Here is an 18,133-nt window from a genome sequence, read left to right on the forward strand (position 1 = left end):
GGGAAAAGGGAACTGAAAAAGAGAAAGGGAAAACAGAAGGAGAATGCAGGATACAGATGAGAGATAAACTGAGAGAGGCAAATGCATGGAAAATTTAAAATCTCCATGGCAATGAGCCCCTTTGCTTGAAAACCTGGACTGAGGCTGGTTTTGCTCTCTGTTACATGGCCCTGGATGAGGGCAGCAATTCCCCTCCAGGGAATTGCTGCCCTCATCCAGGGCCATGTAACAGACAGCAAAAGTTTTTCTCCTACCCTTATGATCTCCTTTCATCTCTTGCTTCCCTCTTCTCCTCATTCTCCAACCTATTTCCCTGTTTCCTTCTTATGACCTATCCTTTTCAACACTCTACCTCCCTTACTTCATCCTTATCCCTTTCTCACCCACCACCATCTCTATTTCATCCTCCCCATCTCTTAATTTTCCCCACAGCACATTTTTCACCCTAACCTTCCATTCACTCTCCCTGGTAACATTCACTTCCCCTTCCTCTGTCTTTGCATCAACTTCTGCTTTTTCTTCACTTCAACACATTGTCACACCTAACCCTTTTAACATCCACATTCCTTTGCCTCACATTTTCCCACATCGTCTTATCCTCTCCTCCCCCCTTCTCTCCCTAGTTTTCTATACCCTCCAGTTTGCCTAATCCTCCCTCGTGTCAACAAGACTCCTTTGGTCACAGTCTCAATTCTGAGACAAAAAGTCAAATGTTATAATTGAATAATGTCCACGCAGTAATTTTAGAGTCGCAGTTTTGGAATAGCCATTCATTCTTGCTGATAGTCCAAAAGATTTTTAAAAAGATTCCATAGCAGATGTAAAAGGACACATCCCTCTGATGTGGTAACTTTTCTAAGCTAACACCAATCATTCATTCAAATGCTTTTAGTGGGATCCTGCAATAGGCAAAGTGACTGCTGACTGTGTCTGCACAGCAGTAGATTTTGCACTTCAAACAAATTCATTACATGTGAAATGAGATGTGGAAAGGCACTAAACCACTGCCAGTTTACTTTTGAGAAATGGGTGACATTTTAAAATAAACATTGTAATTATCTTCCACAGTAGTTCTGGAGTGGGGGTGGGGTGGAGAGAACTAGCTCTGTATTCACAGGCCACTGCTGCTGGGCAGTCATGCATTAAATAGCGCAGCAGGTCTTTAGCAGTTCCATGAACTGCGTTTACTCACTTGCTGCCAGTTCCTCTGCCGACCCCTTAAATATGTAGTTCGTAAATGTCACTTTAAATCTAGATAGCGAGCGAAACTGTTTGCAGGGAAACATTGGTGCGGGCCAGATTTACCTGACAGGAATACATGGTGTGTACAAGATATGATTAGGGATTTGACGTGCTTCTGATTTCCTTCCCCGGCGAATCACACACGGCGATCCAGTCCGGGCTTTGCCTTGCACCGTGCTCCTTTGGTCTGAGACGGAGGGGGTTTTCATTCCGGGATCTCTCTATTACTCTGAGCTCTGAGTCTCAGCCTGTCCGAGTGAACTTCACAGACCGAGCGCACATTGGGATTTCATGCACACACAGGATCCATGAGGGGTGGCCTCTGGTCGCAGTTCTGCAAGATCCAGACTCTATCGGTGGAGGAAATATAGAGGACTTCGTGCCTTTTTTTCCCTAAACAAACCGTTCTCAGACATTATAATATGTACATGCACCGTAACCAGCGGCCGGGGGGAACATAGTGGGACCAGCGAGCGCTGCCTGGAGACATCGCCTTCGCCTTCGCCTTCGCCTTCGCCTCTCCGAACTGTTTGGACTTTGCCAGGGAGTTAGTTCTTCAGGGTTTGGGCTGGGCAAAAAAAAAAGAGATTTATCTGCACACACCATGTCCTGGATTATTGCTGTTGTGGCGGGGCTTTTCAGCTTGACTGTGCTTTATGATTCGGTTGTGGCTGATGCGAAGGGTCAGACCTGTTCTGAGGTGAGACAAGCGTACGGTGCGAAGGGATTCAGCCTCGGTAACATCCCCTACCAAGAGATCTCGGGTAAGGATACTTTAAACCTCAACAGTAGCAGCTCCACGAGAGCGCACTCGGAATGAATGGTCCAGGCTGCTCCCTTCTTAAGGTGCATTGCAAGTTGGAGCTTTGTTCAGTGTTTAGCCGAGGTTAATCATTGTTGAATAATGCAGGAGGTGTAAGGCATCCGCTTTCACTACCTGGGGTCCCACGAAGGTTCGAATGACCCATGTTAACTGAAAAGACTCGTTTAAAAATCTGAATTACAAAATGGAAAAAAAAAACATACATTTTTTACAGCGCTAGGAATGCTTTTCCAGATCACGGCGTGGTTACAAAAAAAACATTTCCCAGTCGACAACTTTTATTTTTCAATTTATTAGATCAAGGAAAGAATCATCCTTTAATCTCAAAATTAGATCTCAAAACCAAAGCAGAGCATATGTAATAAAGAGCATTTTTTGCCATGACTGGAGGGCATCGTTGCTGTAATCTAATACTTCAAAACGCATACAACCTTGCTACTTAGTGATTAACTGGAATTAGTTTTATTGAAAAGGTCCGCAGGATATTATTACACAAAAAAATTGACCACTGCACATATTTTTATGTTGTAGTTTGGGATGTATAATGTGCCGTCATAGAGTTTAGTCATTATGAGCTGATCAGAAAGTACCAAAGGTAACTCATTCTCCGAGAACAAATATCCCCCCTCCCCGTTCTTTATTGTTCAGCAAAAAAGAGTAGTAGAGTTACACAAAGTACTAAATGTGCAACTTTGTCCAATGGTCAGAGGCTTAGCAAATAAATACATAATTGTCACAGTGAAATTCATAAGCGCATATGTAGATATGATGTTGGTTGGTTGTCTCTGAGGAGTCTGAACTTGCATCCAACATGCTTAATGCACAAATGCAAAGCAGGAAATTTGTATTTACACTTGCTGAGAATTGAATTTCCTCTTGTATTTAAACCTGATTACAGTTCAAAGGTTTAACACAAGTCTGTCTTAAATTAGAAGCGATGCTTCTACGATTAGAGCTGGATTTGGAAGGGAAGTAAATTATCTAATTTAATGAGCATTGCTATAGAAGTTAAATATTATAAATCAAACCCGAATGCCTTACATTTTGATCAATAACTTTTTTATATCGAAAACAATTTGTGTTTTTAACTTTAGTCATTGTACTACAAACCCAATTATCTAGTATGATACAAGTATCACACAATAAAGTTCTCAATTGCCTTCTTAATATATTGCATAAATGAAGTTGTACTCTTAAGGTTTGTTTATTTTTACTTCCCAAGCTTATTTTTTGGTTTTGATCAGAATTTCTTTGTAATAGTTTTATTAGAATCTTGTGAAAATGCAACGTTGTTAAATTTTCTTAGAATGTCTGTGGTTCTGTGCCATTCATATTTCCAGAGGCAGAATGTTCTTCATGGTTGTGAAGCTGCTTTCCCTTTCCATCGGTTTCATTCATCATGTATTCAGACTATTAAAATGTTGTCACTGAAGATGTTTATTCATCATGTTGATAGCTTCCCAAATATGAGCTCAGAAAACAAATTATATCCAACTGTTGTAGGTGGAATAATTATTATTTATAGTCAAGGGTGATTGAGGTTTATGGGGATCAGGCAGGAAAGTGTTTCTGTCAAAGATCAGATGAGCTATGATCTTACTGAAAGGTAGAGGAGGCTTGAGGATCCACAGCACCTTCTCTTTTTGCTGTTACATTTACTTTTTGCTGCTTGGACATTTTGGACAGTATTTGTGAAAATCTAAGCAATGCTTGTTTTATATACCTATTTGGATGGAAGACAGACAATATGAGTTCATTTTATAATATTTAAAAAAATAATGGAAATACAGAAAACTTAACCATAGACATACAACAAGGAAACATACCTCACAGCCCAATTCATCCATGCTGACTTAGATGCCCTATCCAAATGGTCCCATTTGCCTGCGATTGGCCCATATCCCTTTAAACAATTCATATCCATATACATGTCCAAATGTCTTTTAAAAGTTGTTATTGCACCTGCCTAAACTAGTTCCTATGACAGCTTGCTCCATATACTCACCACCCTCATGTGAAAATGTTGCCCTCCGGTTCCTATTAAATCTTTCCCCTCTCAACTTAAACCTATGTTCTTTAGTTTTTGTTTCCCATACCCTTGGAAAAAGAATCTGTGCATTCACTCTGTCTGATCTGCTCTTGATTTTTATAGTTGTAGTGAGTATTACAGTGAGGAATGTGGAATCTGCTGTGGTGGATGTTTATGAAATCTTGAGTAATGTCAAATGTTCCTAATTTTGGTTGGGGCTTGTGTGTAGATATTGGAGTTCATCATCTTTTTGTGTGCTGAATGTGCTGATAACCACTTTGATATAAAAATTGACCAGAAACATACTAACAGTAGTACAAAGGCATTTTTCACACTGATTCATGCATGAAAGCTGGATCTGTGCATTTCCTGTCAGGAACATTTTGCAAAGCTCTTGCTGAACAACAAGTAAGTGCAAGAATTTTAAAGAACTCCTTTCCATAGCAGCCACAAACCAGCTGCAGAAAATCCTGCATGAAGGTGAGGGAAAACATGAAAGGAGAAGCAGCCAATGTGCATGGCCATCTCCAATCCACTGAGTTCTGTGTCTGGAGTTTCTCCACAGCTATATGCTGCGATCATCGAGATAACATTCAACAATGCTTGAGCATGTGGATTGAACATGGAAAAAGGAGGCTTGGGGAGGCCAAAAGTGAAAGATCAAGGTCACATCAGATATCGTTTAATTTGCATCTTTTCGTTTGATCTGCCGTAGTTTGTTTCTTTTTTCACAGTGCTCAATAAACAAAGGTCATATTGTACCTTTTATACACCAGTTTTATTTGGTAATTGCAGAAATAGTGCATGCACATATGACAACGTTAGCTGCACTATGGGACAACTTATGCATCAAAAGGATAGACACATGCTTCCAGTTAACAGACAATCATCTACTGTATCTTTGGAATAATCCTAAAGAAATCCATCTTACCTCATAAACATCCATTTGATGAAAAAATATCCACACTTCTTAGGACTTTAATAGATTCATTTTCTTGTTCATTACAGGTAACATTCATAAACCTGTACATGAGATTTTTTACGAGAACACAATTTGACCTTCAATCTGTGTGATGAAAGTGGCAGATAAAATATAGGCCATAAGTATCACTGGAATGCCTTAAACATCACAATTCCCCATGCTAATCCAGGCTGTGTAATTATTTCCATTAAGCAGCTGTTTCCTGGTGGTAAATAGAGAACTGAGCAGTTATCATAATCAGAACTGCAGAATTGGTAACAGAATTAGCTCAGGACTCTTCAAAGTTTCCAACCCCACGACATGGACACTTCTGCTATGGGGCCAGAATGGATTAATATGTCTTCTTCCATTCTCTTTCCTTAGATGATTGGTAAAACATTTACTTGCACCCTCTATCCTCAAAGCCGCCTTGTATTGTGAGCTAATAATACCACAGAAAGGACAGCAGGGCAACTGGGTCCTTGGCAAACAAACTCTCCTTTTAACCAATGATGTACAAGGATTGGAAAAGAAATAAAGTTTCAACTGAATGGTGGTGTATTAAACTCAGGTACCCAAAGAGTAAGCATGGAAAGAAACAGGAAATAGAACTGAAACAAGGAAAACTCTGTAAAAATTAATATTTCATACACTTCAACCAATTTATTATATTTTGAATTAGCCACAGAGATTGATTGGCATTGTATTAACAATGATCACATCATTAAAAGGATGCTTACACTATTAATTATGAGCCTTGGTTTTATGTGGTGAGTTTAATGGTCAATTAAAATGTAAACAGAACAAGTTTCTGAAATTAATGGAGAGACTGAGGATGAGATAGATGCCTTTTGCATGAAGGCAAGTAGATGAGACACTTAAAATCAATCAGCAAATTGTAGAGATTAGCAACAAATGGCATATTTTGTCGTCTGGTTTTTTTTTTGCACCTCCCATGAACTGTGTGCTAAAACCCACTGTCATTATTTCCATAGCCCCTCTCCCACCCCCTCAGGCGAATAATCAATCCACACAATGTTTCTGTCAATGATATGTCAGTGCAGTCTAAAACATTTTTAAAAAAGCAACAGCACAGTTTGAGTCCATTAAGGTTTTTGATTTATAATCATCTATTGTAATATTGCTTGTGGTAGCAAATCAGTAAGGAGCATCAATGGGATCTTTGCCTTTTTAGCTGAATAAAACATTTAGAGAGATTTTCCTTTTAAAAAAAACTTTTAAGACCCAGAATTTCCTTTTTATGTTAAAATGACTTCCAACAATTTTATTGAATTTGGATTTTCTAGAAAGGTATTATAATTTACTCATGAAAGAACACAGGTATTCCCTTAAAGTACATGCTGGTCTTCATTGGTCAGTGGATATTATAAAAACATAGAACCGGTATTAAAAATCAAACATATTAAACATTGGTTTCATTTGTATTCACAAACTATGCCTATGAGAAACAATTAGCATGTAAAGAATACGTAGAGTCAGTTTACTTCAAATCAAACTGACTCATTCACAACCTTCCTGTACAGTAGTACTGGAGTAACTTAGCAGGTCAGGCAGCATCAGTGGAGAGAAATGCATCGACAACTTGGGTGCAATCTTCAAAACTGGAAGATAGATTGAAAGAGGTGAGGGGAAGTTGCAGGGCAAGAGCTGGGAAGTGATGGGTGGATCCAGCTGAGGAATGGTTGATTCTATTGTTGATCTGTTCATTTCCCTCCATAGGTTCTGCCTAATTCCTCCAGCAGTTTTTTCTTTGTTCTGGATTCCAGCACTTGCAGTCTCTCGTGACCCTGTTTTGAGTTTTATTGAGAACTATTTGAATGTAAATGATTTTTTTTTTAAAGCGAATCATCTTGGGGTCAGCATAGACTGAGATAGAATTGCTAAAATCTACAGATACTGACATAATCAAAAGCACTCACATTCCAGTCAGCCTCTCTTCTCTCCTCTCCAAACGGGCAGAAGATACAAAAACCTGAAACTACATACCACCAGATTCAGGAACAGCTTCTTATCTGCTGTTTATCAGACTCTTCAGCAGACTTCTTGTAAACAAAGAATGTATTCTTGCTCTCCCAATCTACTCTGTTGCAGCCCATTGTCTGAACTTTCTCTGCAGTTGTAACAATAGACCTGTCTTCTGCATTGTACATGGACTGTACACGCACTGTTTATTTTTCTCTTGTCGCAATACCTGTTGTACTTGTGCATGAGATGACTGTACTTGTACATTGAATGATTTGTCTGGATATCATGCAAAACAATTTTTTTCAATATATCTTGGTAAACTTGGCAAAAATAAATCAAATTACAAATACTAATTAGCAGATTTCTGGACTAATTAATTATTAATTCCAGAATTGTGGCCAAATATTAGAACATGCCCAAATTCCAGTAGATGTAATATTCATTCTTAAAATATGGTGAAATGCGAGAAGTTTGCTAACAGTATCTATCTTTGTATAATAAGGCAAAAAATTGTATATGTGCAGAACAATAAAAAATGAGAATATTTTTACTAATATTCAGTCTTAATTTGGGTCACCCTTTTGTTTACCTGGAGTCTTGAGTACATTATTTTTCCAACAGTTGGTTTCTCTAAAGTTACATTAATTCAAATTCCACCTATTAAAATCTATTAAGTTTGATAGTGAATCTATTTCATGTATTGAAATAAAACAGAATGTACAATGAAGGTTGTCTTGTAAAAAAGCAATAATTTAAGAATTCTGTAAAATTATCAATGTAAATCCAGTGGCAATCTAGATTTTGCAATGTAAAATTGGGAAGATAGAGAGAATTTAAAAGGATTTGTAGAAATGAACCACTAAATAACAGCATTGTATAGAATACCTATATAAAATAATGAAGTTCACAATTTTCCAGTTTTAGGGGGCATTTATTTTTTAATATCTTGAGAATGTGGTTAAAAAGTCATTGGCTAATCTGCTGCTGGGCCAGAAGGAGGCCCTGTTGTGTAGCTGGCAACTGAGCTACTGTGTCAGTCTATGGGAAATAATTTCAAACCAGAACAAATTTATAGTGAATATGCTGAGAATGTTGTTGTTCCAAATATCAGAAGTCTTGATATTTTGATGATTATTGTTGATCGAAACATTAGGAATCACATTTTTATTATACAAAGATTACTTTCACTATTAGCATTAAATATTTTTGTACATAATATCATATCATATCATATCATATATATACAGCTGGAAACAGGCCTTTTCGGCCCACCAAGTCCGTGCCGCCCAGCGATCCCCGCACATTAACACTATCCTACACCCACTAGGGACAATTTTTACATTTACCCAGCCAATTAACCTACATACCTACATATAATGGTGGCCATAATACAGAGTAGTGAATGTTAACGTGAATGTCTGTTTTATGGAGATATTCAGTTGATAATTTTGCCATTTATAATAAGATAGGTAATATTTCTTAAAGTTATTTTAAGTAATAGATGCAAGGTTACAGAAATTATGTTCAATCTTTTGAATGTTAGTTTAATAGTATTGATTGCAAAAACAAGATGAGAAGGACTGGGAGGAAACTTTAAAATCCAAATAATCCTTTGCTTATGTTAATGAAACTATAAATACTTGGAATGTAGTTGTAAATTGAACAGAGGATGCCCAGTTTAAAATTGTCATTTAGGGCTTCTGACAATTTAGTCAAACAAGACGATAATTGAAGAAAGACACAAAGTACTGGAGCAACTCTACTGCTTTGCCACTGTGCCACTTTATATTTCTGCAAGGTGAGAATTGTTATTTCTCCTGGTATCAATGAGTATAGAGATTGTGGCATCTAATTTCACAAACAACAGGAGGTTGATAAAAGTAAATTCAAATACACTAATAAGCATACCTATATATTTTCCACTTTATATAGACTTTAAACAAACTGTAAATGGAGATTCTGTGCAAACTTCTTGAAGATTTTCCTGTGAAATGGCAATACCTGGCTTAATTTGTAGAATACTTGAAAAACTGAGAAGTGTGAAGATCAGCATGAGAAAATCTCTTTTCTTGGTTGTAATAGGTTAAACATTTTAGTTTCACTAATATAAGTGTGGTACGTGGCCTGTTGAATGGGTCAGAATGTTTGGTAATGATTGCTCAGTGTTCAATCCCATTCACACTTTCTTATGGAATGTCTCGGCCTTGTTGCATGGAGCCATTGACTCTTAAGTTGCAAGTAAAATTTCCCATGCAAGTGCTAGACTAAAACACTGCGAGCATAGTCTAACCACCTACTCTTGACATTCAGTAATATTTCTATCGCTCAATTCTCCACTATCCTGGGGATTACCATTGATCTGAAATTAATTTGGACCAGTTGCATAAGTACTTTGTATTGATTCTTCAAAGCTTTTCTATCAGAAATGTCAGGAGTGTGAAGAAATACTCTTCACTTGCCTGGCAAGTGTAGCTCGAGCAATTTTCAAGAAGCTTGGTACCACCCAGAGCTAAGTGAATTGATGAGAGCCAGGCAGTAAGGCCTATGATGGGGTCCCACATGGTTGGCTAGTCTGGAAGGATATTAGGTGATATCCAAAGGGAGGTAGTTATTTGGATTCAAAATTGGGTTGGTGGAAAGGGTCCAAAGTGTAATTGTGGAAGTTTGGTTTTCTGTTTGGGGACCCATGACTAGTGGTGTGCCACAGAATCTGTGCTGGGTCCACTGCTGTTTGTTATTTAAATTAATGATTTGGGTGACATTTAATGTTAACCTTGTTAGTAAATTTGCAGATGGACACAAATGCTGCCTGTCTCGCTGAGTTACTCCAGCATTTTGCGTCTATCTTTGATTTAAACCAACATCTGCAGTGCTTTCCTTCACACAGTAAATTTGCAGATTACACCAACATTGGTGATAGGTTAAACAGTGTGGAAGGACATCTAAATTTACAACAGTATCTAGATCAGATGGGAAGTTTGGCCAAGCAATGTCAAATGGAATTTTAATTCTGACAAGTGTGAGGTGTTACACTTTGGCATGTCAAACCAGGCCAGTACTTGCATGGTAAATGGTCGAGCCCTTTCGTGAAACAGGATGCTGTGAAACAGGGAGATCTAGGAATACCAGGACATATTCCCAGAAAATGGCAATTCAGTTGAAGAGGGTATTTGCTACTTTCTGGGAATATGTGCCGGTACTCCTAGATCTCTCTGTTTCACAACACTCTGTTTCACAACAGGGCTCTATCATTTACCATGCAAGTACTTGCCTTCATTGGAAAGGCTATTGAATAAAGTTGGGACATCAAGTCATTGGTGAGATTACACTTGGAGGACTGTGTGCAATTCTTGTCACCCAGGTATAGGAAGTATGTCATTAAGTTGCAAAGGGTGTAGAAGAGATTCATCAGGATGTTACATGGCCTTGCCAGCTTGAGTTATAGAGAGGGATTGGATAGGCTGAGACTTTTTTCTTGGGATGTAGAAGGCTGAAGAGTGATCTTAGTGAAGGATACAAAATAATGAGTGGCATGGATAAAATGAACACAGTCTTTTTCCCAGGGTAGAACATGTTGTACTTCGTGGTCCGGTACCTGTTGTACCTTTGTTGTGACTCTGGAAGGACCAACAAAGTAGTCCTAGCAATATCACAACAGAACATTCTAAAACTAGAGGGCATAGGGTTAAGGTGAGAAGGGAGAATGTTAAGAGGAACCTTAGTTGCAACTTTTTCTCTCAGAGGGTAGTACGCACCTGGAATGAGCTGTCAGTGGAAACTACAGAAGTGAATGCAATTTCAAAGGATACTTGGACAAAGATTTGGGTAGGAAGGTGTCACTCATGTTATGCATCATGCTTTTGTAGTTACGCCCCTTTAGCCTTTGAGTGACCTCAGAAGGGATCTACAGAAGGGTTCTAAGGGAACACGGGCCAAATTCAGGCAAATGGGACTAGTGTAGAAGGCCAACTTAGTTGGCGGGGACAAGTAGGATCAAAGGGCCTGTTTACATGCTGCAGAGTTGTATGTTCCAAATGGCCAAACATATTTGTGGATATTTGTTCTTGGGATGCAAGCATTGCCAATAAGAATTATTTCCCACCCTGTCTGAATAAAATATGTGGCGGTGAACCTTCCATTCATGTTGCTGCCTTCCTTGTTTTAACAAAGTCCTATAATGACGTAAATTCCATAGTAAAAGTAAGATCCCTAATCATTTTTTTTGTCTCATCGATTGATTCTTCTGTATTAAATGTACTGAAATTCACAAGCAAGCCCCGTGGACTGCTTCTCCTTCAATGTGCTTGCTTAAAACATGGTCATTTTCATTGAAACCTTCAATGTTCACTGCTGAGAAAGACGCACAGTGCTGGAGTATCAACGGGTCAGACAGCATCTCTGGAGAACCTGGATGGGTGACATTTCAGGTCAGGACCCTTCTTCCGAGACTGAAGAAGGGTCATGATCCAAAATGTCACCTGCAATGTTCTCTAGAGATGCTGCCTGATCCACAAGTTACTTCAGCATGATGTATCTTTTTTTTGTAAACCAGCATCTGTAGTTCCTTGTTTCTTCCTTATTCACTGCTATCATGCTATGCAATCATTTCCTTGCCTTCCATTCATTCAGCAGGTCAAACTGGAAATTAAATACTAATCGTTAAATGGGGCATATCCAAGATGTTTTGTTATCTGAACTGTTGATGATTAGTGGCCTGTGGTTTAGTATAAATATAATACATACAAAAAGTTTTGTTTAAGTTTAGTACTGCGAAAAACTTAAATGTGTTCATATTTCATGAATGAAAGATTGGGCTTTTAGTTGTGCATGCTTCTCACAATCTACAAGCATGCAATTGTTAATATATAGCACCTCAGTAACAATTTGATGCATTGCAGCTTCTATGTCCCAGTTGTCAAAAGAATTGAACATTTTCAAATGCGGAAAGGTTCACGCAGGGAGGACCAGGATGTTTTTTTACAGGAAGTGGGATTTGCTTATAAATTAAATTGGCACAGTTATTTAGAAAAAAAAACTGCAGATGTTGGTTTAAATCGAAGGTAGACACAAAATGTTGGAGTAACTCAGCGGGTCAGGCAGCATCTCAGGAGAGAAGGAATGGGTGACGTTTCGGGTCGAGACCCTTCTTCAAACTGATGACAGGGGAGGGGGCGGGACAAAGATAGGATGTAGTCGGAGACAGGAAGACTAGTAGGAGAACGGGGAAGGGGGAGGGGATAGAGAGGGGAAGCAAGGACTACCTGAAGTGGAAGAAGTCATTGTTCAAACCGCTGGGGTGTAAACTGTGCAAGGGAAATATGAGGTGCTGTTCCTCCAATTTGCGCTGGGCCTCACTATGACAATGCAGGAGGCCCAGGACAGAAAGGACAGATTGGGAATTGGAGGGGGAGTTGAAGTGCTGAGCCACCGGGAGATCAGGTTGGTTGAGACGGACTGTGCAAAGGTGTTCAACGACACGTTCGATGAGCCTGTGCTTGGTCTCGCCGATGTAGAGAAGTTGACATCTGGACCAGAGGAAACAATAGATGAGGTTGGAGGATGTGCAGGTGAACCTCTGCCTAACCTGGAAAGACTGTTTGGGTCCTTGGACGGAATCGAGGGGGGAGGTAAAAGGACAGGTGTTGCATCTCCTGGGGTTGCAGGGGAAAGTACCTGGGGAGGGGGCAGTTTGGGTGGGAAGGGCCGAGTGGACCCGGGAGTTTCGGAGGGAATGGTCTCTGCAGAAAGCAGAAAGGGGTGGAGATGGGAAGATGTGGCCAGTGGTGGGATTCGTTGGAGGTAACGGAAATGTTGGAGGATAATTTGTTGTATGCGACGGCCGATGGGGTGGAAGGTGAGGACAAGGGGGACTCTATCCTTGTTACGAATAGGGGGAGAGGGAGCAAGAGCAGAGCTGCAGGATATTGAGGAGACCTCAGTGAGAGCCTCATCTATAATGGAAGTGGGGAACCCCCGTTTCCTAAAGAATGAGGACATCTCCGATGCCCCAGTATGGAAGACTACATCCTGGGCACAGATGTGGCGTAGACGGAGGAATTGGGAGGAGGGGATAGAGTTTTTAGAGGACACAGGGTGGGAAGAAGTGTAGTCAAGATAGCTATGGGAGTCAGTGGGTTTGAAGTAGATGTCGGTCACTAGTCTCCTGTGATGGAGATGGTGAGATCCAGAAATGGTAGGGAGATGTCGGAGATGGTCCAAGTATATTTAAGAGCAGAATGGAAATTAGTGGTGAAATTGATGAAGTCAGTGAGTTCTGCATGGGTACAAGAGGTAGCACCAATGCAGTCGTCAATGTAGCGGAGGTAGAGTTCGGGGATAGTGGCAGTGTACGCCTGGAACAGAGATTGTTCGATGTACCCTACAAAGTGGCAGGCATAGCTGGGGCCCATGCGAGTGCCCATAGCTTCGCCTTCGTTTTGGAGGAAGTGGGAGGAGTCAAAGGAGAAGTTGTTGAGGGTAAGGACCAGCTCTGATAGGCGGAGGAGAATATTGGTAGATGGAAATTGGTTGGTTCTGCGGTCGAGGAAGAAACAGAGGGCTTTAAACCCCTCTGGGTGGGGGATGGAGGTGCAGAGTGACTGGATATCCATAGTAAAGATGAGGGAATGGGGGCCTGGAAAACGGAAGTTATTGAGGAGACGGAGAGCATGTGAGGTGTCTTGGACATAGGTAGGGAGGGATCGGATCAGGGGGGATAGGATGTAGTTGAGGTAGCTAGTATGGCAAAGTTATTTATTTACTGGAAGAAAAGGGACAGCAGTACAGAAAACAACTCAAATTTCATTGGCAGGTTTTTTTGTAAATAATCCATTTCCCATTGTTATTATCTGCCTGGTGTAAATTGGCTGTGCTGAATAAGTAAAGTGGAGGTTGTGAAATCACACTTTATTTTGGAGAGACTTTTTTTCCTCTGTGTCCATTTTCTGATTATTAGGTTGACGCATTTCCAATCTTTCTGTCCCTCAATACATTTAACCTTTTGAGGAGACTGTTTTTAAACGGAACCATTTCTTTATTTAGAAATAAGTCATCAGACTGCACAATATACATCTATTACGTATTCTTCATCAGTTTCCTTCTTTGTGAAGACAAATAATGGTGTTACACAGTATTGAAATACAGCTATCTATAAATTACAACAATTCTGTTGTACAAAGATTTTCATTCAGCTTTAGTAAAAATGTTAATTGACACATCAACCTTTATATCTAAAAGTCTCCTCAATTCAAGCCTTACTTTAATTTCCGAAATTGTAATAATCAAAAAAGAAATCCTTTACCCAATCAAGGGTAAGTCTGTTTACACCTCCATCCCCCACCTGGAAGGTCTCAATGCCATCTGTTTCTTCCTTGAACAGAAATCCAATCAATTTCCCTCTATTAACGTCCTCTTCAACCTGGAAGAACATGTCCTCACCCGTAGCAATTTCTCAGGTTAAAGGTGTAGCCATGGGCACTTGCATGGGCCCCAGCTACCCCTGCCTTTTTGTCGGTTACATCAAATAGTCCTTGTTCCAAATGTACATGGGCACCGTACTTCAACTCTTTCTCCGCTTCATTGGCGACTTGATCTGGGCTGCCTCTTTGCACATGTGCGGAACTTGTTGATTTCATTAACTTTACCACTAACACCCTGCTCTCAAATTCACTGACTCTCTCTGACCCTTTCTTGTTCTGTCTATCACAGGGGACAGAAATCGCCTGTGTCCACTACAAACCTGCCGATTCCCACAGTTATCTGGACTATATCTCCTGCAACCCTGCTTGCAAAGATGTTATCCCTGACACTTATTTTCTCCTTCTCCACTGCATCTGCTCCCAAGAAAAAGCTTTTCCTTCTAGGTCATCCGAGATGTCCTCATTCTTTAGTACACATGGTTTCTACCCTGCTGTTATAGATGGATCCCTCGCCCATGTCTCCTTTGCATCTCATTGTTCTACTTTTGTTCTCACCCTCCCCCCCCCCCCCCCACTAGATGGAACAAGGATAGAGTTCCCCTTGTCCTCACCTTTCACCCCATCAGCCTCGGCATGTAACACATCATTCTCCACCATTCCTGTCACCTGCAAAGTGATCTCATCATTAGTCACATATTCCCATCCTCGCCCCTTTCAGCCTTCTGCAGAGATCACTCCCTCCGCAACTCCTTGGTTTAGTCTCCTCTTCCCACCCAAATCACCTCTCGGTTGTAATCTTATATTCTCGATCGTAATCATGTACTGACTGGATATGCAAGCAACTAAAGCTTTTCACTGTACCACGGTACACGTGACAATAAACTAAACTAAACTAAACCCCCTCGCCAGGACTTTGCCCTGCAACTGCAGAGATGTAGCACCCATCCTTATGTCTCCTCCCCTACCTCTGCCCAGGAACCCCAGCAGTCCCAGCAAACTGGAGCAACAAAACCTCATTCTGCTTGGGCAGCTTACAACCGAACAGTATCATATCATATCATATATATACAGCGCGGAAACAGGCCTTTTCGGCCCACCAAGTCCGCGCCGCCCAGCGATCCCCGCACATTAACACTATCCTACACCCACTAGGGACAATTTTTACATCTACCCAGTCAATTAACCTACATACCTGTACGTCTTTGGAGTGTGGGAGGAAACCGAAGATCTCGGAGAAAACCCACGCAGGTCACGGGGAGAACGTACAAACTCCTTACAGTGCAGCACCCGTAGTCAAGATCGAACCTGAGTCTCCGGCGCTGCATTCGCTGTAAAGCAGCAACTCTACCGCTGCGTTACTGTGAATTTGCCAATTTTAGTTAACTATATAATCCTCCCTCTCCCTTCTTCCCCATACAAACCCCTGCTTCTCCCCCCCCCCACTCTCCCCCTCCCTGTGCCCCAACTGGACTTGCACCTATTTCTCCCCTACCCCTCTCCTCCCACCTACATTCCTTCTTTCCTATAGCTTCACAATTTGCAACGTTTCAATCCTTTTGTCTCGTGCCTTCTGTCTTTTCCTCGCTTGTGTCAACCTATCACTTGCCAGGCTTTGCCCTGGCCATCCTCTCTTCCAGCTTTCGTCACACCCCCCCTCCGAAATCCCACACAGTCAGTCTGATGAAGGGTCCCAATCTGAAACGTCACCTATCCAAGTTCTCTAGAGATGACGTCTGACCAGCTGAGTTATTCCACCACTTTATGTCTTCCCTTGTAGATCAGCATCCATAATTCCTTGTTTCTAGAAATTCTTAGATTGTCAGCTGAAGAAATCTTTGTTGGCACATTTAACAAACTGAAACTGCAAACTAAGTTAGCAAATCAAGATTTAAAAAGTTGATTTCTAATTGATTAAACTATCAACTATTTAATTAAAATTTATCCCAGTACCACTGAGTCTCACAGGTATCTTGCATGAATCATGATCTATCACTGAAGCGTAGCTATTGGATTAGATGAGTTCAGATTAGATGTTTTTTGTCATGTGCACCAGGGTGCAATGGAATTTTTTGTTCACATGAAACTCACAGAGTAAACAGTATACATTAATGATAAATGCAACAATAATTACAGTGACATATGCAAAAGTGCAAAAGCTGAGTGGTGCAAAAGAACCATTAAAATATTATAAAGGAATATTACTGAAATAAATAGTTAAGAGTACATTGCAATAACTAGTGGAATGAGGTGTGAAAGAGGTGATTAGTTTAGGAGTCAGCTAGCAGTGAGAAAGAAGTTATTCTTAGGTATAGATGTCTAAGATTTTAAGTTCCTATTTCTTGTCTCAGAAGGTATTAGAGAGAATCATCATCCTTGACGATACTTCCATGATGGAACGCACCGGGAAGATAGGATGGAAAGCAGTGATGAGCCTGTAATGGACTGGGTTGTATTCCCACACTCTCTAGTTCAAACGGTCATGAGCAGGGAAGTTGCTGTACCAGGCTGAGATACACCCTGTCAAAATACTTTCTAAATGCTTCTGCTAAATCTTTTCAGCTGTCTTAGAAAGTAAATGCAATGATTCAACCAACATTTGTGCCATGCTGATATCAAGGGCTAGGTTATTGTCATGACACCGAAACATCAAGTTCTCCATCACTCTTTCTTTCCTGTACTTCGTCTCATTGTTGTTGTAGATATCGCCAACTGCAATGGTATTGATTAACTGAAATATTAAGATCGCATGGTACTTGGCCACAAAGTCAGAGATGTACAGGGAGTAGAGCAAGGGATTGAGCACACAATCCTGAGGGGCAAGGGTCAGGGATGAAGAAATGCTATGATCAATTCTAATCGACTGAGGTCAGAAAGTCAAGATGTCCAGAAGCTGGTTGCAGATGAAGGCCACAAATCCAAGAATCAAAAGTTTAGAGATAAGTTTACTTGGTGTTGAAGGCTGAGCTGTAGTCAGTGAACAGCATCTGACACAGGTGTTCCTACATGTGAATTGCAGGGGATGAGATTGTCTGGAAGACTGGTGCATTACCAGTCTTTTAAGAAATACTTAATTATGGTCTCTGCTAGTGCTATTTGGCAGTCGTCATTGAGACAGGTCACTTTATTTTTCTTAAGGACTACAATGATGGTTTCCTTATTAAATGGAACCTCCAGCATGTTTCGGAAAATTCCCTTGGTATCCCTGATGGTCTTGTTGATTTCATATTTGGCTGCCTTATGCAGTGTGGAATCATCCTTCTTGAAAACCTTTATTATGGACTTTAGCACAGAGTGAGTCTCTCAGTTCATCCAATGTCTAGTTAGGATAGCCCCTAATTGTCTTTGTTGGAACAAAGTCACCATCACATTTCTCAATTAAACCACTGATGACTGAGGTATACTCACTCAGGCTGGATGAAATGGGCTTGAACGTATTCCTATCCTCCGACTCCGACGGTCCTGAGGTAGACCATCAACTATCTCAGACCACTGCTGATTTACTCTTTTAGTTGGTCATTGCGTTTTAGCCTGTGTCTCTAAACTGGCAAGAGCGGCACCACCAGATAATCAGACAGGTCAAAATGAGGGTAAGGGATGGAGCTATAGGTATACTTAAAGGTGGTGGAGCAGTGTTAACATCCTGCAAGGGGCAGAGGAGATATGCTAAAGGTGTT

The 18,133-nt window shown here is 40.6% G+C and overlaps 1 protein-coding gene across 1 annotated transcript in view; it reads left to right on the plus strand.

The window, feature by feature from the left end:
• Window positions 1-1,508: 1,508 nt before the first annotated feature.
• The window catches only part of gpc6a (glypican 6a), a 545,671-nt gene continuing 529,046 nt past the window's right edge, over window positions 1,509-18,133 (plus strand). Inside the window, exon 1 of the mRNA XM_078402332.1 lies at window positions 1,509-2,006. Coding sequence (XP_078258458.1) covers window positions 1,847-2,006 — 160 coding nt within the window. The 5' untranslated portion in view covers window positions 1,509-1,846. The remainder of the gene's footprint in view (window positions 2,007-18,133) is intronic.

Source organism: Rhinoraja longicauda, chromosome 7 (assembly GCF_053455715.1).
Source record: "Rhinoraja longicauda isolate Sanriku21f chromosome 7, sRhiLon1.1, whole genome shotgun sequence".
Lineage (NCBI taxonomy): Eukaryota > Metazoa > Chordata > Chondrichthyes > Rajiformes > Arhynchobatidae > Rhinoraja > Rhinoraja longicauda.